Source organism: Natrix helvetica (assembly GCF_964273705.1).
Source record: "Natrix helvetica genome assembly, chromosome: 2".
Classification (NCBI taxonomy): Eukaryota; Metazoa; Chordata; class Lepidosauria; order Squamata; family Natricidae; genus Natrix; species Natrix helvetica.
Genome location: NC_138552.1, coordinates 268,100,887 through 268,122,730, shown reverse-complemented (window position 1 = coordinate 268,122,730; position 21,844 = coordinate 268,100,887). Strand labels below are relative to the sequence as shown.

The 21,844-nt window shown below is 42.3% G+C and overlaps 1 protein-coding gene across 1 annotated transcript in view; it reads left to right on the top strand.

The window, feature by feature from the left end:
* The window catches only part of ELP3 (elongator acetyltransferase complex subunit 3), a 109,803-nt gene extending 108,323 nt beyond the window's left edge, over positions 1–1,480 (top strand). The window contains exon 15 of the mRNA XM_081944312.1: positions 663–1,480. Within this exon, the coding sequence (XP_081800438.1) occupies positions 663–739 (77 nt within the window). The 3' untranslated portion in view covers positions 740–1,480. The remainder of the gene's footprint in view (positions 1–662) is intronic.
* Positions 1,481–21,844: the final 20,364 nt, after the last annotated feature.

Below are 21,844 nucleotides of genomic sequence, written 5' to 3'. Positions count from 1 at the left end.
AATATTATTATGTAGCAAATGTCACAGAATAGTCATGAACGTTTTAGTTAATCGTGTGGAAAGCCTGGTCCCGGAATAACTAAAAAGCTCTGCAGCTGAAATGGAGGATTGGTTTAAGTCACAGATTTGCAGCCCATCAAGAGCCACATTCCCTTGAATAATGTGATAGAAGTGTATTGGGGAGGGAGCCTCTCTGGCACCCACTTTTTCCTCCTCATAACATCTCAACAGATAAAGGACAGGTCACTCTTATCAGTAATTTGAGCTTGCATAAGATTTTTGATAATTAACCCTCAAGCTGAATGAAATCAGCCCAAAGGCTGCAAGGTTTCCCATCTCTGGTATCAATGGAAGAACATGCTGCTCTAATGAAAAAAACCAGGGTCCCCTGTAATGTGGGAACTGGGGATGAATAACCTGAGGACTCAAACATGAGGCAAGATGAAGCAAACGTATTTGGTGTCGTGTGCAGGTGGTAGCAAAGAAGACATGCAGATCCTACGTTATTTCAAAGGAAACGTACTTTGCTGCCGATAATAGATATAATACGGGTAATTTGAAATATGTGTTTCAATGCATCTTCCAGTCAGACTGGCTATTTGCATATTCTTCTCCGCAAGTTGTTTCTTGAACGACGTCTTTCTGTGTTTTTTTCCTTGCAGGTGTGGGTACCAGAGATTACTACAGGAAGATTGGCTATGGACTAGAAGGGCCCTATATGGTGAAAAGACTGGACTGACATTTAGCGAAGAACACCTGAGGTTTTGCATTTGCACATTAAGGCCCAGAGCCAAATGGAGATGCCATGGCCCTACTACAAACATTGTCTGAACTAGCCAAACAAGGTCCATTTAGATCACTTGATCTCAAAGAGTGGATTCTCTTTTGAGTATTACATTCAAATCCATCCCATGAATTTTGTTGGCTCTTCTATAACAGGCTAAAAAAAAAAATAGAGTTGACCATTATTTCATTTCTCTGATTATCATTTGCAAAGGGGTAACAGCCTGGAAACCTTCAGGGTTTCAGATCTATGGTATCATAAGGCAGGGGTGTCAGACTTGCGGCCAGATGCGTCACATGTTGGCCACGCTAACCCCCATTTTAGCAAAGGGGGGAAAAGTCATGATACATCATGTGATGGCAACGTGACACTGCGAGTTTGACAACCCTGTCATAAGGTGTCTGCAACGTAGACCTTTTTATATCAGCTGCAGCTATTTTTAACAGATAGCATTGGGCTTTCTTTTGGTTTAGTCTAATGTTAAGTGACAATTGCCTCGTGTGCAAGATTAAACTTGCCACTTTTAGTATCTGAAGTGTTAGCCTGGCCTTTGGTTGTTTACTTGATAGTCTCAGAGTATATCTGGCTTTACAGATAAAGTTTATACTCCTAGTTGCAGATACACAAGAGAAAAGGCATTATTCCTTCTATAAAGTAAAATTGCTCCTGCCAATTAAATACAGGTTTTTGCATTCACTGCGTATTTATGTTGACATCGGTATCCCTCCACTCTATTATCTACATACCAGTGTGGTTCACAAAAGACCACCATGCTGCATTAAACCATAGAGTCATTAAAATGAATTTACAATCCAGCAGAGGGAATCATAGAGAAACAAATCTATTAGCCTCTAGATAAGATGAGTGGCATATAAATAATATTAGAAATCTTTTCAGAATCAAGGTGGATTTATCTTAATGAAGAGAAATTACTGTAAACTATTCAAAAATTCAACTTTGAGTCAATATTCTAAAATCATACAGTGTCAGATTTTCACTGCTTTTTTGCTTTGGCTAGGATGCAATTTGCGATACACTTAGTGAAGCTAGAATTTTGTATCAGGCTACAAATGAAGCAAAATTTCATGGCAGGTTTAATAAGATACTCCCACCCCCAAAAATTTTTTGCATGCAGGGTTTGAGTTTAGTCCTTGGCAGTATCTCCAATCTGAAGGACCTCAGATCAAGAGACTGGGAAAGGCCTCTTTGTTAAGGTCTTGGAGGTCACCATTGATATTGCAAGCGGCATTTCTGTCATCCTGTTGTCCTCCAGTTATGATGCAACCATATCTCCCGGAATTACTGTGGAATATCTGGTTGGGATATTGGACACACTGGACCAAAGATCTAATTTTCTCTTGGATACTATCAGATGTGTCCACAGCCTGCCATATCTGTGGGTACCTGGCACTGAAGCAAGCCTTTTTCAGGGACTCAAGTATCTCCATTGGGATCCTTCTAGTAACTCCAGTAAATTGCGTTTATTATACATTTACTCAGTAAAGTGAGTAAAAATACTAGGGTCATTCTAAGAACTCCAGTGGAGATACTGAAAGAAACTGAAACCCCCACCATACTGCTACTTGCTTCTCCAAAGCTAGCCCTTTCGTGATTTATTTCTAATTTCTTGAAAAAGAAAATGGTTTTATCTGAAGCGTAATTAATATTAGAAGGCATCCTTCTCCTTTGCCCCAAAATGTCAAGGTTGCCATTTGGTTCAAGGCAGTGGAGTGAGGCCATGCGTTTGAGAGCAGGTGAGCAGAGATGAGGCATTTCGTCACAGTCTCGCTCAGCAGTTCCTTAAAAGGGTTTGAACATGTGGCCAAGAATAAATTTTGAAAAGCTCAAATTTTCAGCACTGTCATCACACATGATTTTTTGTTTTTTCTGGGGGTGGGGAAAGAAAGAAAGAAAAGGAGATGATACAAACGTCAACTGTGGTGTCAAGAAAAGCATAATGAACCAGGCCATGAAGTCACCAGGAGTCAAGGTGGATTCAAAAGAAGTTTGAAGGTGAAGACAGGAACAACATTTTGGCAAGGAGCCTCTATGGTGAATGATGCCTGCTTATCCTCTCTGTGGTTATGGAACAAGACAGAATCCCTTAAGAGTGAGACAGAATTTTGCAACATTTAAGCTCTGTAGACTTTAACTCCCAGTTGTGCTGGCTGAGGAATTCTGGAAGTTGAAGTCTATAGATCTTAAAGTCCCTAAGGTTGGGAAACACTGCCTTAAGATGAAACATCCAAAGGAGAACACCAATGCCGATCCTGTGCCTAAGCAAAGTGAAAATCCCCAAATTCCCTTATTTAAGTTCAACTGATGCAACTTTCAGTTGTGGCCATTCTGCAAATGTGGAAGTGGTGGGCAGGCAGTTAAATTTCTTATCAACCACACAAAAGACTTGAATATATTTGAAACGGGGTGAGCAAAGGTTCCTGAGTAAACTTTGCAGTGGTGAGAGGGATGATCTTTGCATTGGATCAATGTGCATTTGATCAAATGCCAATATCGATATAGAGTAGCCCAAATCTGAGTGAATTATGAAAAATGAACAATCATGCAAATGCTTTAAAATTCCACAAATTGTACTGGGTGGAGTTTTGGCTTTCTTAAATTCAGCCCAAAATGTATTTGACTAATTCTTGAGCTTGAAAGCACAACATGAATATTATAAACCTTTTCTACAAGGTGCAGTTGCCTACAGAATGATTTTATTTTTATTTTTTTATTATTGTTTTAATTAGACAAATAACACACACACAAAACACTCTTCAATACAACTGCCAGCTAGCATGTCAATTGGTTACATTTGAGTTCCGTGCATTACTACAATCATTCTTTATACTTCATTCACATTAAATTGTGCATTTTAAATCAAAAACGATACCCACATTCTCCTTTAGCTACATTTGTTTTGAGAGTACTTTTATCAAGAGACATTCGTATTTATATTATTCAATGGATAAACATTTTAACACCGACAACCATCTATGACAGCTACCACATTCTTGCCTACAGAATGATTTTAGCTAATAAGGTTTTAAAGAATTGCCGTGACTACATGCAAATCCTGAAATTCTTATAATCCCACTTCCAAACCACTGATTGCAGTAGCAAAAGCAAACAATTAATGCCTTTCTCTTCCCAGCTATCCATAAAAAATCCCAGTAGGAAGCAGAGGCTTCAGTATAACCAACAAAGATTGGAGAAAATTAAAGCATGCCTGAACCAGCCAAATAGCTCTCAACTTTTCAAAATCCCGGCAATGACTAGCCTTCTGTCAGCCTTGGAGCAAGGCACAGGGTACCTGCTTGTGTAATTTAAAGCGCCACCTGCCAGGTTTCATAAAAAGCTGCAACAAGAAGTGTTTTCTTCTAGCTGTGTATGATTTGCCTCACAGGGCTGAGAATGAAACAATTCCTGATTGGCTACTTGTTACAATTTCTGCTTTTTCTTTTTCTTTTGGTCTGTGCTAAGCAGGGTAGTCTATAGCATAGAGTCAAGGTAATGGCCTTTCAACCTGGACCTTAATTTTAAAAAGAAATACAGATGAGAGGTTCAGAACTGAGTAAGCAGTGTGTCAGGGTTCCAAATAGCATCCAAAATTAAATCAGAGTCCAAGGCAAAGTATTGCTCAAAGCTCCAATTTATTCAGAGAGCCAGGTTGGCACATCTGGGAAAATCCGAATCTGAAAGCTTCCCCGTTTTCCCCATCCAGTTGAAAGTTCATGCTCTTGCCCCCACACCCACAAGTCCATCACATCGTCCAATCTTCCACTGCCGTGCTGGCAGTTCTGCTCATTCAGTTCCGGTCAGGTGCAGAGGTGCAGAGACAAAGGATGACCTTGGCTTTCTAGAAAGGAATTTTGTTGTGGCTACATAGCATCTACTCTGTACAACCCCCCCTCCCATTTTCCCACAATAGAAAAGACATAGTAGAATAATAGAAAGTGTAGCAGGCCAAGGATCGAAGAGGAATATGGCTCTTAGGAATATGACACAGAGGAATATGACATAGAGCAAGAAATGTTTAACTTTGGCCTGCAAAAAGGGGGTAGACCAGACCCCAAGGTTATGAAAATTCAGTTCCCCCCAGGTAGCTATGCTGCCTGCCAGGCCAAAAGGTCTTGGGGTGCTGCTGTTCTTTAATTAAATGCTTGGCATGTCTTTCTTTGTACAGTGTACAAATGTTGTTTATTTATATTATACATTTTAAGTGCTATTCTGTTTCCAGGTCTCCTTTCCTGAAGAAAGTTAGTTCTGACAGGGTTATACTCCTCAAAGGGCTCGGGATGAGGTCTAGAGGGATAGAGCAGATACGTAAGGTTTATCCTCTCATTATAAATAAGAAAAAGAGCTTTAGAATTTCATTAGGGCTGAAGTTGTAATTCCACTCTTTCCTATTGTTACTCTTCTTCCTACATTTTAAGGCATTACATACACACTTCCAGGACTATCCTGTAGTTTTATGTAGTGGACTGATGAGGTCTTGGCTTTAGTTTATAATGTTCTTCTGAAGCTTGAAAGGGGAAACTAGCTCCAGTTACCTCTTTCTGAATTTTTGGAACTACTAGTAGTTTAGAGTTATAGCATTCGCCTTTCCTATTGGCTCCCTAGCTTTTCTGCAATATGTTACTAAAGTTCCGTTGTGCCTGATCTGTTGACTTTAATTTGGCTTTGATGGGAGAAGTTATATGGACATGTTTTGTGGTCGGATTTTACACATTAAAGATATTTGATTGTTTCGATGGATCTGGAGAATTTGTCAAAGGCAAAAGGAGACAAGCAACTGTTCTGACCTAGGCTTCCTGAGAAAGCATAAATCACAATCTTAGTCCCAAAAAACTTCTTTTATTTATATGGCTGTAAATTATGGTCATTAACAGTCCACAAGGTTTCACAAACAGTTTGTGAAGGTTCCAACAGATGTCTGCTCGAGTTGCCACAGTCTTTCAGGTGAATGTTGATAAGCACCCACCTTATCTCCCTCGGAATGCTGCCAGAAACCTAATTGCCAAATGCAGAGCAAGGCCAACTTAACTTAGCAGAGAGTTAAACAGAACTTTTCAAAGCTTGAACCGACCAGATGAACTAATTGTTTCCTGCAAAAGCTTATGTCTTGTTCGCTCCCCTTTTATGTCTTATAGGAGGGGCCAATCATCTCTAAGCCTTACTCCCAAGTCGACCCTGTTTTCTTAATTGTTCTTGCCTTCTGGCAGCTCTGCACATGCTCACACTGGGAACAGACTCCCGCTGTTCTTCTGTCTCACTGATGTCATATTCCGGAGGCAGCAAATAACTACCAGATGGCCTTGGTCCCCTCTCTGCCTCCAACACAGAGTCCTCGCCCGAGGCTCCCCCAGACTCCAGGACTGGCCCATGTTTCTCCCCAACCTCTTCACTGTCTGAATCTGCTGCCAGCTCTGGCGGGCCACAACAGCAACTGTACAAAATGAACAAGTTGTGTCATCTTGTGTGTAGTTCCTGTTTGGGGGAGGGGGCAGTTTTGGGGAAAAGTTCTTTGTTTTCAAAAACATATTTGATTATATTGAGGGATTACATTATGGTTTCAGTTCCTATTCCAAAATGGGAAATCTCACAATGTATTGTCCATAGCAGTCAGAAATGGTTCTGAAGACTCAAAAAAGAAAAGGAGGGATCCTGAGGTCACAGGATATACACACCCTACATTAGAGAGACCCACAGCTTAGTGTGGAGCTTCATAGGTTCAGACAATTGGAATCTGCCTAATCTCGAGATCTCGAGCAATCCAACCAGGGATTGTTTTCCCACTCAAAATGATGTATGTATGTATGTATGTATGTATGTATGTATGTATGTATATGTATATGTATTTGTGTTACAACCCCTGGTATGCCCAAATATGGGAGGGAGCTCACTACTCCCCCTTTCTGTCCTTCGGCTCATTACAGAAGACCATTCAGGCAGAAAACCATATTTTTATTTTTAATGTTGCCTTTGCTATGTTTGTGTTGTATTTGTGCTGATAAATAAATAAAGGGAGACTAGTATAGATCTATTTCAAGCTATTTAGCTCTCATCAGCTAGCCATACCCTTACTGGGATTAGAACCTGGGCTGTATTACATATTAGGCAGATGTATTAGCCACTAAACCACAGGCTCTCCTTATCAGCTGATCCAGGGAAATAGGTATGTATTTGTGTTACAACCCCTGGTATGCCCAAATATGTGAGGGAGCTCACTACTATATGTATATATATAACCAAAGTTGGGAAACTCTGATTAATTGGGTCTTTAAGTAGGCTGGTAAAAACCAATGCTCCACCAATGTCTATGAAGATTCTCAGTCATCCAGGTCATAGTTGTCCCAAAGGTGCTTTTTCAAGAGGCAACTGGGCTTTCTGGTTTTTCTTTGAAGACGTTTTGCTTCTCATCCAGGAATCCTCTTCATCTCTGACAGGATAGAGGGAAACATATGAATAAATTATAAATCCTTCCATTCCACTCCATCCAGTCAGAGCAGAAGAAACTTCTGGGATAAGAAGCAAAATATCTTCAAAGAAAAAGTGCCTTTGGGACTCAGACAACGATATGGCCATGGAATTGAAGGAACTATCAAAGGATGATCATCGAGCTCTCAGGCAACGGGCGGCGCCCAGGAGTAGAGCCTTCTCTGTGATGGGCCCAACCCTCTGGAATGACCTCCCCCCCGATATTAGAACTACTACCGACCTCCGCTCCTTCCGACAGAAGCTCAAGACCCACCTGTTCCAATTAGCTGGCTTAACTGATTTATAGTCCCATTTTAACCTCCTGGCAAACATCTTATTGGGTAGTTTTTAAGGGTAATTTTAATGTTTATTTGTATTTTAATTTAAATATTGTACAGTCCATATCCTACCTCCTCCGTTTACCTATTTGTATATTTAAGTATTTCTATACTTTGTATTTATACTGTTTTAATATGACTGTACACCGCCCCGAGTCCTGTTTAAGAAAGGGTGCGGTTTATAAATTAAAGTTTATTATTATTATTATTATTCAATTAAATTCATTATCAGGTTGAGAAAGCAAAAAGTTAATACTCCTCTGAATACTTTTCAACGCTTTACTGAGTTGTGGACTTTGGAAACATGACAGAGGCAACATTTATAGTCAGAGGTACTTGAAGCCTATACCAAGCCTCAACTGTTGTTCCCTTGGTTTTTATTCGGCAGTAAACTTTCTGAATAATAGGCTGTTTTCCACTATCACCACCACTATTTTTATCTTTTGCTATCAAAGGAATGAAAACAAATGACTGGTATTTCCAAAACCAGTTGTTATCCCTACCTCCTGTCTCTCTTTTTTATAACATCATCAGATATGGAGCAATGTATTCTTTTCTGCATTTTACTACTTTATATACTTTCTGGTCTGGTCTCCAATTGCGCATCTTGACTATGTTGCGATTTTTGTTGTGACATTGGATAAACTCGTTTTCTATTTTACTGCCAAAAGGGGGAAAAATGTCAGAGAAATCCAACCCCGTTTGTTTCAATAGATCTTTAGCATATTTCAAGGCAGGTAAAAACTCCTGGAAAAACTACTCTTTTCACAGCAGATCACTTGGTCCATTGAGAACTCAACACTGCATATTCAATGCTAGTATGTACAGGAAACTGAACAGGTTGCTGTCAAAACTCGAGTCTCAGTTGAGAAGCAGGACAGAAATGCAATAATGCCTCAATCAACATCCCCCTAGTAATCTACGTATCTAGGTATCTATTGGCCTATTGGAGGTAGCCCAGCCATGAAGTCCAGCAAAAAGCCACGAATACTAATCTACCGTTACTATAAAATCATAGTAACAGAACCTTGCAAGTCTGAAAGCTTTCCAGAGAACCAGGAAGGATCCCTTCTGAGTTCCTTTGTCCACCTGCATTCCTACTTCCCTACTTTGGATTTGGATCTCTCTTTTTCGACCTTTGTCTAGGCTGTGTCTCTTCCTACTGTCTCCCAAGGCTGTTATTACAGTCCATTACAGTACCATCCTGGCATCTTGAATAGTAATCATTAGCTAATAGTCCTTCCGGCTATGAAAGAGAATACAGTAATCAGTCATCGTTAGAAACAAAATCAGATCCTGTACAACAATTCTTAAGAGAATGTCAGAATGAAAGGAACCGCAAGGACCAGCTAGTCCAAAGTGCTGCATTGTGTAGGAAAACCAGTTAAATCACCCACGAGAACGAAATCCAAGCAGGAATGGCTCTCCCATATTCAGCACTATACACAGGAAGGCAAGTTTCAAACGTTTGGAATATGGCATCCAGCATTTAGTTACAAACCAGTAAGAATTTTTAATGCTTAAGGTAAAATGCAGATAGCTTAACAGCACTTAACAGAAAGGAAGGATGTGTTAGTAAATGTCTTGACACAATGCTTTTAATTAAAATTTAACAATGATCTAATTTGCCTGTTTTACTATTTTAGTAATAAAATAGGAAGTTAAAAAGTATGATAGGTGGCTGCTAGGCTCGTCTTAAAAACTTCCAGATTCGACTAGGTAGCTCACTTACACCATAGGTAAAGTAAATTATTCCACTGTTCCACTGATCATTCTATGTCTTCTTGATGAATATAAGCCTGACATGTTTAGACAAGAAGCTGATTGGATTACACAGCTCTGTCCTTGGGAATTTCTTGCTTAACTTGGCTTATGCGATCAACCAAAGAAGAGTAAATGTTCTTTTTGCCTCCTCTTATTTTCCCTAAAGGCACCTGAGAATTGTAGAATCATTATTTGTACAGGTGTTTTAAATTCAAGCATTAATGGACAAAGACGTTAGATCCCATTTAACCCATTTTAATATCTATACAGACTACATCCTTCTTATTCTGTAAAAAGGGAGAGAAATGAAAATGCGCTTCCGTTAAACAGTTTGCACAAATACTCAGAAGAATAATTGGGGAAGTTTGCTTTGCCAATTGCTTGACCTAGAGAAGAGTGTTTTTTGGCAGATGAAGTGACTGATCTGTCTGTGGAAATGGTTACGGATGCACAGGGGCTCTTATCTCAAAGCAGCAGGTGGTGAATGAATTATCCTTTTTTTAATAACACTGCAGAGGCTGTTTGTGGGTCTCTGTAAGTGAATGTGTACGCATGTGTATGTTCTCTGAGAATACCCACCTTTGTCTTTCATATCTTGTACAGTTGCTGGCCAAACTTTTTAAAATAGCACTGCTTCCAGATTTTTCAATTAGTCTTTGGGAACGTAGATACCTGCGCTTCTTTATGTAACTGGAAAACAACATTTAGATGCTTTAGGCTACGGCTGCAACATCGACCATGCTGGATGGAGACAGCGGATGCTGAAAGCTATATTCATAATCCTTTGTGCTGTTTCATTTTTCTCCAAAATCTGTACACAAAGTACATGCATCATATGGAAAAGATCTCTGTCCATTCAGACGTGAGCCTTATTTTAAAAATTAATCGGACTTAATTCCAGATAGGTTTATGTAAGCACAGTTCTGCTTGCTCCAATTAACATCTAAAATGTTTTAATAGTGATCATTAGGAGATGATGCTTTACCAGCTATCCCTACAGAGCAAGGGGTGGAGTAACTGGGACCCAAGACTCAAACACCATTTAATTTCACAGTCACACTTTTTGTTATCCAATCCAGTTTATTAGATTTTTTAAATCACAAAATGTCAGTCAATATAATTAATCATGATTCTTTTGCTTGAGAAAACTGAAATGTGCTATGTTCTTAAATTAGCTTATTTTTATTTTTGTCAAAAAAAAACAAACCCAAACAAACAAATTACACATGCTAGTAGTCAAATAATACCTCAAAATCCAGAACAAACCCAGGAATTACTGGAATTCATGAGACTGTGCAGACCAATACACTTTTGCTTTTTTTTTCTAATGGATCTGGGAAATTCCAATCTTTCCTCTCAAAATATTTTGGAGAAGATGGAAAACTAGCCCCCACTCCCCAAAAAAGGAAAACAGAAAGCTGGGCAAATTCTAGAAGACAACATTTTCTTGGAGGAATTTGACCCATTTTCAGAATAAGTTTTGAAACCATCAAACAAGCAAGCCTTGACAGCTAGAAAGCTTTTCAATAAATCAAAGTGTCTGAAAGAAAATGAGGGAGTCCATCCTTTAATTATTCCCCTTTGCACAAATGGGCTGCGTGCCCAGAAAATCACTAAGAGTGTATGTTGGTAACCATATAGAAAATACACACAGTTGGTCAGGGAGAAGGATTAGAAGTAGTCTGTCTGGAGAAAAGTTGCCATGGTTTCTTGATATGGAGATATTTGGACAGATTTGTGACCTGGCTTTTGATAGGGCCAAATTGTCCCTTAAGCAATACTGCATAATACCAAGCCACAAAAAGTGGGTTGCAATTTCATTTTGTGCCTGTGGAAGTTAGCGTTCATCTTATAGTACAGGTAGTCTTCATTTAGTGACTTTCTCATTTGGTGACCAATCACAGTTATGACCGTGATGAAAAAACAACTTTGCCATCAATCCTCACATCATCAAATTGAAATCTATTTGAAATCTATCAACAGCAATTGATTTTTTGTAAATAAAGATGGCCAAACAACTATTAAACAAGTTAGGAAACCAATACTTATGATTTATTATAGCAATATATTGCCGATATGTATATCTGTCAGCAAATCTTTTAGATAAATGGTACAAGGAAGAGGACTTTCAAGCAATCAAGTCACTATTTTTGTGAGTTTGTTTATTTATCTGACTCATATCCTGTCTTTTTGCACAGGAGCTTAAGGCAATATATGTAGTTTTTCTCCTATATATAAAACAACCTGTGGTTTTGCTCTTTTTATTCATTATAAGTTGTTGAATTGTTTTATTTATTAAATGTCCAGACCATTCTGTACACCCAGGCACACTTACACGTGTGTATCCCCTTGTATATCAAGATATAGGAAGGCTATCATACTGATTATGCCCTGCTACGTACCTATACCATATTTGTTTTAAAACATCTATAGTCATTTAAGTGTTAGCAGTTTATTTATTTATATAGTAGCCCAATCAATAGATCACAACAGCACATCATCATCAAAGATGTTATAGTACAATGAAGTATAGTAGGTCAGAGTGAATGTGGTCCAAGCAAACATAATCAAAAAGCAATCAAGGTTGGCACAAAACCGCCTAACCCGATGCTTGGGAGCAAAGCCAGGTCTCTGAAAAAGCAGGTATGGTTGGAGCTATCCAAATCTCACAGGGATTGCTGTTCTGTAAGACAGGCATGTTGACAGAGAAGCACATCTGTTGGATCTCATCAGATGACAATGATGGGACCTGGAACCCATGCACCCTTCTGCCAAGGGCAGAAATAATCACAAAAAAAGAGGCCCTGAGGAAATAAGGACCAGTAAGTGCTTTATAGGGCACAACCAGTGCTTTCAACTGCCTCTGGAAGACTACTGGTAACCAGTGCAACTCATAAAGCAGAACTGCTACATAGCCATAGCTAGGTGTGCCCATAACTACTCAGGCTGCTGCATTCTGGACCTGCAGTAGCCTTCAAATGGTCCTCAAAGGTAGGTTTGCTCATGTAGAGTCCATTCCAGTAATAAAGATGAAATATGACTTGAGAAGGACTGTCCAGGAATAAGTGCAGTTGGTGACCAAGATTGATTTGGTCAAAATCCATCTGCTCTTGAAGACAGGAAGATATCCGAACTCTGCTTGATTCTGTCTGGATAGTGTGATGGCACCCAGAACCAAAAGAGAAAACTGACTGGATCCAGGTGGCTCTAAAATCCACAATTACCACAATAATTTTCGGAACTTGTTGGCTAATCTATGCCACCAGAGATAAAGCATTTTGCTTGATTAGGCCAAACAGTGGACATCTCTCTCTCTCACACACACACACATACACACAGCAAGCTTTCTCTTATTTTTCATATTGTATAATACTCTGAAGATGGTTCTGAAGAAATGAGAAGGAACAAGGACGTCTTCCTGACAGTCTTCAAACAGATGTCTTGGATCAGGGGTGCCATCTGAGCAATTTTAAGAGAGTTCTTCTACTTCTTCCACCTGGACAAGTTAAGACTTGCGGACTTCAACTCCCAGAATTCTGGAAATTGAAGCCCACAAGTCTTAAAAGTTGCCAAGATAGGACACCTCTGACCTAGAAGATCATTCTCTGCCTACTCTTATTTTGCAATAACTTCTGAACACATGCAGAAACACAAGATCTTAATAAATTATAAGTCACTAGTTCAGCTAGACTGACAGTAATGATTAAAATTGGAATTCTAGCTATAATTGTGTGTGTAACCATCTTTTCCAAGGAAGGAAAAAAGGTAGGTTTAGCTTCATTGACTTAAAAATTAATATTTTTCAGACAAAAAAAATCCAGGTGTGCAAATACAGATAGTCCTTGACTTACAACAGTTCATTTAGTGACCGTTAAAAGTTACAACGGTGCTGAAAACAGCGACCATTTTTCATACTTAACAACCATTGTGAAATCCCCATGGTCATATGATCAAAATTCAGATGCTTGGCAACTGACTCATATTTATGACGGTTGCAATATCCTAGGGTCATGTGATCACCTTTTGCGACCATCTGACCAGCAAAGTCAGTGGGGAAGCCAGATTCACCTAACCCTCTTAGTAACTTAACAACTGCAGTGATTCATTTAATAACCGTGGCAAGAAAGCCCATAAAATGGGGGAAATTAACAACTCTCTTGCTTAGCAACAGCAATTTTGAGCTTGGTTGTGTTTTGTAAGTCGAGAACTACCTGTATGCACAGTTCTGGAGCTAGCATTTGTGTTCCAGAATTGGCATAAGATACAAATCTTACACAAATAACTCCTGTTGATGCTGTCTTGGGACAGAAGGTTCCATGGTCTCTTCCTTCATATTTTTCACACAGTCTGCTAAACAAAGAAGTGCAGAGCATGTCAGAAAGCTCAAGTCTAATTGATGGCAACCAGTTGTAATTGCTTTCATGATGGAGTCCTTGGAAAACCTCTGCCAGGTTTAAATTATCCCCTTCCCATTTCTCAACACCCTCCAACTGACAAAAGTGAGGATTTATAAAACACTCAGCTGTTCTATTCAAAGTTTGCGTTCAAGATTGACTTTAATTTTTAGAATAAAAGTAAGCCTGCTCCTTTCAATCTCTTTAGGGGGGAATAGGTGTGTCTTGAATATCAGAAATGTCAGAAAGGTCATTGACGTTTTCTGTCAGCTGCATTTTGTAGTACCAGTTGGCTGAGAGCTAATTCAGCAACTGTTTAAACAACAAAGCAGGTCAAAATATAAGTGCCCTATTTGAAATGTCCAGGAAGTCCGGATGCTTTGCTCCTTGGCCCAAAAGTCTGGCATTGGAATTATAAACTCCTGTCACACAAATTGCCACTGTGTGAAAGGCCTTGACACTTATTTCAACCAAAGGTACTTTGCTTTGAAAAGATTCCCTGTGAGTAAGAACCACTTAACTAGGACCCAAAAAATTTAGTTTTATAAGTATGTTGTCATACCTGCAAGCCATCTTTTCTTTTGGACTTCAGGCCTGCCACACTTTCTACTGTTTACTTTCGATTGTGGTAAAATGGGAGGGAGGATTATACGGAGTTGGATGATATGTAGCCATAATAACATTCTTCTTAGAAAGCCAAGGTCATCCTTGTCTCTGCACCTGGCCGGAACTGGATGGGTGGAAGCTGTCAGCGTAGCAGTGGAAGATTGGATCATGTGATGGACTTTTGGGTGTGGGGGCAGGATCTTGAACTTTCAGCTGGGTGGGAAAACCTGGAAGCTTTCAGATTTAAGTTTTCCCAGATGTGCCAAGGTTTAGGTTTCAGATTTAGGTTTTCCCAGATGTGCCAACATGGCTCTTAATAAATCGGAACTTTGAGGAATTCTTTGCCTCGAACTTTGATTTAATTTGGGATGCTATTTGGAACCCTGACATTAACCCGAATCTGACATATGTACCAATAGCTTGAACCAGGCTCAGGAGTGAATTAAGCATCAACTGACCTCTTTTGGAATTAATAAAAGAGAGCCCACCTGCTACAATAATTAAAACAGCTATCATTAGTGCATTCTTGTTGCTGCTTTTATTATATAAGCCCTTTTAACTGATTAAGCTAGTGTGCTACAAAGTAAAAACCAGCATCATCTTTCTGACTGTGCAGGTAGTACAGGTAGTCCTCAGGCTACAATGGCAATTGGGACTCTGTCGCTAAGTGATGCGGTTGTAAAGTCATCACATGGCCATGCCGCTTGGCAATGGCCATTCCAGCTGTCCAGTTGCCATCATTAAACGAAGACTTCATGGGTCATTAAGCATCGATGGACCTCATATGATTTATTTATTTATATTTATTTATATTTGATGCTTCTAGACCGCCCCCTCTCCCAAAAGGGACTCGGGGCGGTGTACAGTCCATACAGAATATAACAAAATACAATAAAAAGTTAAATATGTACAGTTGGCATGGAGGAGGTTAAAATGCAATTAAAAGAACTGTACAAAGCTAATATAAATATAAGTTTTTAAACCCCTAAAATAGACACAATAAATTAAAAAACCCCTAAAATAACCAGATGATAATACATTTGCCAGGAGGGACAGTTGTAATTATGCCAGGCCTGCTAATCGGAACAGGTGGGTCTTCAATTTTTGCCGGAAGGAGCGGAGCTCAGAAGTGGTTCTAATGTCGGGGGGGAGGTCATTCCAGAGGGTTGGGCCCATCACAGAGAAGGCCCTACTCCTTGGTGTCACCCGTTGGCATTGCCTAGTGGACGGCACGAGGAGAAGTCCCTCCCTGTGTGAGCGAATTGGCCGCAGGGATGTATGTGGGAGGATGCGATCCCACAAGTAACTAGGTCCCGTGCCATGGAGCGCTTTAAAGATGGTAATCAGCACCTTGAAACGCACCCGAAAAACCACAGGTAGCCAGTGCAGCTCGCGCAGGAGAGGTGTTACGTGGGAGTACCTCGTACTCCCCATCACAGCCCGCGCGGCTGCGTTCTGAACTAACTGCAGTCTCCGGGCGCGTCCCAAGGGCAGCCCCATGTAGAGAGCGTTGCAGTAATCCAGGCGGGACGTCACCAGCGCATGAGTGACCGTGCGTAGGGCATCCCGGTCCAGTAGGGGGCGCAATTGGCGCACCAGGCGAACCTGGTGGAACGCCCCCCTCGCCACGGCTGCCACATGGTCATCCATTGACAGCCGGGCATCAAGGAGGCCGCCCAAATTGCGCGCCCGTTCCACAGGGGGCAATTGTTCGCCCCCTATGGCCAGCGATGGAATCAGCTGGCTGAACCGAGGTGCCAGTAGCCACAGCCACTCAGTCTTGGAGGGGTTGAGTTTAAGTCTGTTGTCCCCCATCCAGACCCCGACGGCTTCCAAACACCGGGACATCACTTCGACAGCCTCGTTGGGGTGGTTTGGGGTTGAAATATACAGCTGAGTATCATCAGCGTAGAGGTGATACTCAACCCCAAAACCACGGATGATCTCACCCAGCGGCTTCACATATGTGTTGAACAGGAGAGGCGAGAGGACCGACTCCTGTGGCACTCCACAAGTGAGTGGCCTCGGGGTCGACCTCTGTCCCCCTGTCAACACACATTGCTTCTGGTCGGAGAGGTAGGAGCCGAACCACCGCAAAACGGTACCTCCGACTCCTATCCCCTCCAACCGGCGCAATAGGATACCATGGTCGATGGTATCAAAAGCCGCCGAGAGGTCTAATAGGACCAGGATAGAGGAACAACCTCTATCTCTGGCCCTCCAGAGATCATCGACCAACGCGACCAAGGCTGTCTCTGTGCTGTGCCCGGGTCGGAAGCCGGACTGGCGTGAGTCTAGATAATCGGATTCATCAAGGTGTCGTGGAAACTGCTGCGCCACCACATTCTCAACAACCTTCGCTAGAAAGGGAAGGTTGGAGACTGGACGATAATTAGCTAGCTCCATTGGGTCGAGTGAAGGCCTCTTAAGTAAGGGCCTCACCACCGCCTCCTTCAAGGTGGTTGGTAAGGATCCCTCACCCAATGAGGCATTCACCAGGCCCAGAAGCCAGCCTTGGGTCACCTCCCAAGATGCCAGTACCAACCAGGAGGGACACGGGTCCATTAAACATGTGGTGGGTCGCAGCCGTCCACGCAACCTATCCAAATCCTCGGGGGCAACAGAATCAAACTCCTCCCAGGATGGTCTCACAAGACTCGCTGTTGGCGGCCCGTCCGGTCCACTGAGGGGGGGCCATCCGCTCCGGATCTGAGCGACTTTATCCTGCAGATATTCCCCAAACTCCTCTGCTCTGCCCTGCAAGGGTGCCCCCTGCGTCCTCTGTGACAAGAGGGAGCGGGTCACCCTAAACAGGGTGGCAGGGCGGTTATCCGCGGACGTAATAAGAGCGGTGCAATATCTACGTTTGGCCGCCCTTAATGCCACAAGGTAGGCCCGTAAATAGGCTCTTACCTGTGTTCGATCAGATTCGGAGCGTGAGGACCTCCACCTGCTCTCTAGATGTCTCCTATGGCGCTTCATCACCCTCAGCTCCTCGGTATACCAAGGAGCCCGGGTGGGTCGCTGCCGCAGGAGAGGTCGCAAAGGCGCAACCCGGTCCAAGGCCCCAGCCGCCGCCCTATTCCAGGCGGCCGCTAGGTCCTCTGACCGGGCGCGGGTCAGGGCTACAGGTAATGGCCCAAGCTCTGTCTGGAACCTATCCGGCTCCATCAGGTGCTTGGGGCGGTACCAGCTTGGACCATCTGGTCCCGCCTCCTCGCGGTGGGGGGTAGCGCCAGGGAAGTCCAGCCGGAGACATGAGTGATCTGACCATGACAGGGGTGTAACAACAAAGTCCCCTATACCCATATCACTCGTCCACTGCTCAGATACAAAAACAAGGTCCAATGTGTGGCCGCCTTCGTGTGTGGGGCCCTGAATTAACTGGGTCAGGCCCATGGCTGTCATGGAAGCAATGAACTCCCGAGCCACCTCAGACGCTGCTCCCGTCGACGGCAGGTTGAAATCCCCCATAACCACAAGCTTGGGGATCTCAACCGCCGTCTCCGAGATCAGCTCGAGGAGCTCGGGCAGGGCCGCTGATGTATAGCGAGGAGCCAAGTATACGATCAGCAAACCCAACTGCCTCCCTGGGCCCCATTTCACACCAAGGGACTCACACCCGGATATCTGAGGAACAGTGAACTCCCTCGGCTCTAGACCTTCCCGTATAACTACCGCCACCCCACCACCCTTACCCAGGGCCCGAGGCTGATGGAATGCACGGAAACCTGGTGGGCACATTTCCACGAGGGGTAAACCACCCTCGTGGCCCAACCAGGTCTCCGTTATCCCTGCAAGGTCCAGCTCCCCCTCAGAGATTGCAGCTTCTGACTTCCTGCCAGCTTCCCCATTGGCTTTGCTTGTGTAAGATGGGGCGGAACGACATAAATTATGATCATGTGACCAAAGGTCAACTGTGAAATCAGAATTCTGAGCCAAGTACCAAGAACCAAGATCACAATCACATAATGATGGGGATACTGTAACAGCCGGAACACAAAGGATTGGTCATAAGGGCCATGCATTCAGTGCTGTCATAACTTTGAATGGTCATTGAACAAATGGTGGTACTACGAAGACTAAGAATGGTGTGTAGCTACCTTTTAATGTGGTTATGTTCCCAACTCTCTAGGAAAAATAACAGTGAAAAACTGAGATATGAATGAGACCATTCTGGGAGGGCAAGAATATCCTATACAGTAGTGGTCTCCAACCTTTCTGGCTTTGTGGACTGGTGTGGGAGTGGGGATGGTTCAGCGTGAGTGGTGGGCACGCATACCTGCTGCTCATACAAATGGAGCTGGGCGTGTTCACCTGCCCATTGCATGCGCAAGTGAAACTGTGTGGGTGCGTGCACCCACCTGTTGCTTCCATGGCCCGGTTTTGAATGGGCCACAGTGGGCCAAGGCCCTGGGGTTGGGGACCACCACTACTCTACAGTTTATCTTCTGGTAGCTTGTACATTTTTTGTGACTGACCACACTCACCACTGCAACCATTCACCAGAGAAGCTATTTTGCAAGAAAGCCCATAACAGATTCTCCAAACATGTCCTTCTCCAAAAGATATTATTTCAATTTATATGCTACTTGATTCCCAGCAACTCTGGGCGATTTCCAAATGATTTGGGGGGGGGGGGGAAATACCCCACACAAAACAAAAAAGGGTAGAGCTAGCAGAATAACAATCCATGTTGAAACCAAAAAACCCAAGCTAGGTTAAAAGGAGACTTCAGTCATCCTCACCAAAGCTCTGGGTGAAAATTGCCTACCCTTTTGAGCTCAGTCTTCAAGACCTGCAGTGATGGATTGACCGTTACCTCCTGAGGCAGTCAGTTGCATTTTCAGATTAATGGGATGCTTATTACGGCTTCTAATTAGAAAACAGCAGCCCTGATCCTCCCCATCCTTCAGCCCTGGCAACTATTCAGTGTTAGTTGCTAATTTGAGCAAGCCGCTGCACTTTTCTGCTTGGAAATTCCACATTCAACAGGAACAACCCCAATTAAGTGGTGCATAAATGAAGGATGTTATGTTCTGTAATTCATGGAGGAACCTTTGAGAGCAAAAAATGTGGACTCTCAGGATAAAGTAGTAAAGTTCAACAGAACATGAAATGGAGTTCTGCTCTGACTGCCTCTTTAACATTACAAGACAGTATAATAGGCACTGGACAGTATGTGGGAATTTACCACCTAACTCCAGTAGAGATCCAGCTTCTCTTAAAGACTAGCTCAACATGGTATGTCTCATCTCTAGTGAATAACCGAAGCCAACTGAGACATGTCACTGAGATGGGACCCTGTTTTCTTTATTGTTGTTGTTGTTAGTTGTGAAGTCATGTCCAACCCATCGCGATACCATGGACAACGTTCCTCTAGGCCTGTCTGTCCTCTACAATCCCCCGGAATTCATTTAAGCTCATGCCTACTGTTTCAGTGACTTCATCCAGACCAGTGGTGGGTTGCCACTTTTTTTACTACCGCTTTGGGCATGTTCCCGCGCTTGCTTGCTTGCGTGACTCTTCTGCACATGTGCAGAAGCGTCCAGGTGGATGGGCGGAGCCTCCCACTGCCACTACTATCAGTTTGCCTGATCCGGGCCGAACTGGAAGCAACCCACTTCTGATCCAGGCACCTTATTCTCTATCGTTCCTTTCTTCTTTTGCCCTCAATCTTTCCCAGCATTAGGCTCTTCTCCAGTGAGTTCTTCCTTCTCATTAGGTGGCCAAAGTATTTGAGTTTCATCTTCAGGATCTGGTCTTCTAAAGAGCAGTCAGGGTTGATCTCCTCTAGGACTGACCGGTTTGATTGCCTTGCAGTCCAAGGGACTTGCAGAAGTTTTCTCCAGCACCCTAGTTCAAAGGCCTCAATTCTTTGGTGCTCAGCCTTTCTTATGGTCCAAATTTCACAGCCATCCATTGCAAAATGGAAAACCATAGCCTTGACTATACACACTTTTGTTGGCAGGGGGATGTCTCTGCTTTTTAGAATGCTATCTAGATTTGCCATAGCTTTCCTCCCCAGGACCAAGGGGTCTTTTAATTTCTTGGCTGCAATCCCCATCTGCGGTGATCTTGGAGCCCAGGAAAATAAAATCTATCACTGCATCCATTTCTTTCCCATCTATTTGCCAGGAATTGAGAGGGCCAGGTGCCATGATGCCATTTTTTATTTTGCCAAATTTTCTTTATTAGGCATTTGAAATGCAGGCTGAGTCTGAAATTCCATTCCACATTGGCAAAACCGCTCATCTGCAGATGCTGTAGAGACTTTCGAGGATTGTTACCTTCGGAGTCATGTGTACGTCCTCTTTTCCACAATTCGGTGCTCAGGGTAAGCAACGATGCCCTTGTTCAGCTAAATGGGAGATCTTCACAGATCAAAGACAATAAGTGGAAATCCTTTTAATGTTCTAATGTGCAAGATCAGTAGAATAACTGATGCTAAGAGGCAGCTGGTTCTCCAAATTCTTTTCTATCCATTTGCTTATTCTGATAATAAACACTCCTAAATGAACTATATAGTAAACAATACAACCAATTGAACTTGGGGTTAATTCTTTAGCTTTTTCTTTTAATTAAATAACCTACGATCAATACTGTCTGATTCAAAAACCAGTAACAATGAGCTGATTGTAGAATAAATCCTGCATCTTTTTTTCTAACATATACAATTTTGTGGGAACTTTCCCATACGATGCAGACTTTTCCATAAATACTGCAAATTCACTGCAAAATTGGGGAAAATGTGAATATTAAGTATAATGATTTCTCAGTTTGTTTATTAGTTTTGGAAGTGCAAAATTAGCTAGGTTTGTATTAAAATGCAACTGAAATGCTACTGACAGGTTATGAAATATTGTATCTGATCCCTGCTAAAATAAGAAGTCTGTAATCTGGAAACACTCCAAAATTGATTTCAGTTTTAACTTCAACTGCAGATTAAGGTTTCATAATGTGAGCTCAATACTTGGAGAAATTGTCATTTAAAGAGATTAGTAAGTAGAAACATCAAGATCGAATAACCAAGCACCTCAATTGCATGAAGAGAAGTAAATGATCTCTCCATTTGCAGGACTCTTTCCCAATCTGATAGTCTCCATTATGTGCTGAAATACAATTCATGGAATTTAATACTGATTGATAATTCAACTGAAGGACTAACAAAATCAGGCATACAGAAATCTAGTAGTGGAAGGAAAGAATTCTCTAGATCACATAATTCATATAACAATTCTTTTCAGCCTCCAAATATTGCTGCCCATAACAAAGATGAGATGTCCTTTAAACGGCAGTTAGACAGTGACAGAATAACAGAGTTGGAAGAGACCTTGGAGGTCTTCTAGTCCAAACCCCTGCTCAAGCAGGAGACCCTGTACCAGGGGTGTCAAACTTGATTTCATTGAGAGCCGCATCAGGGTTCTGTTTGACCTCAGGGTGCTGGGTGCTGGGGTGGGCATGGCCAGCTTGACATCACT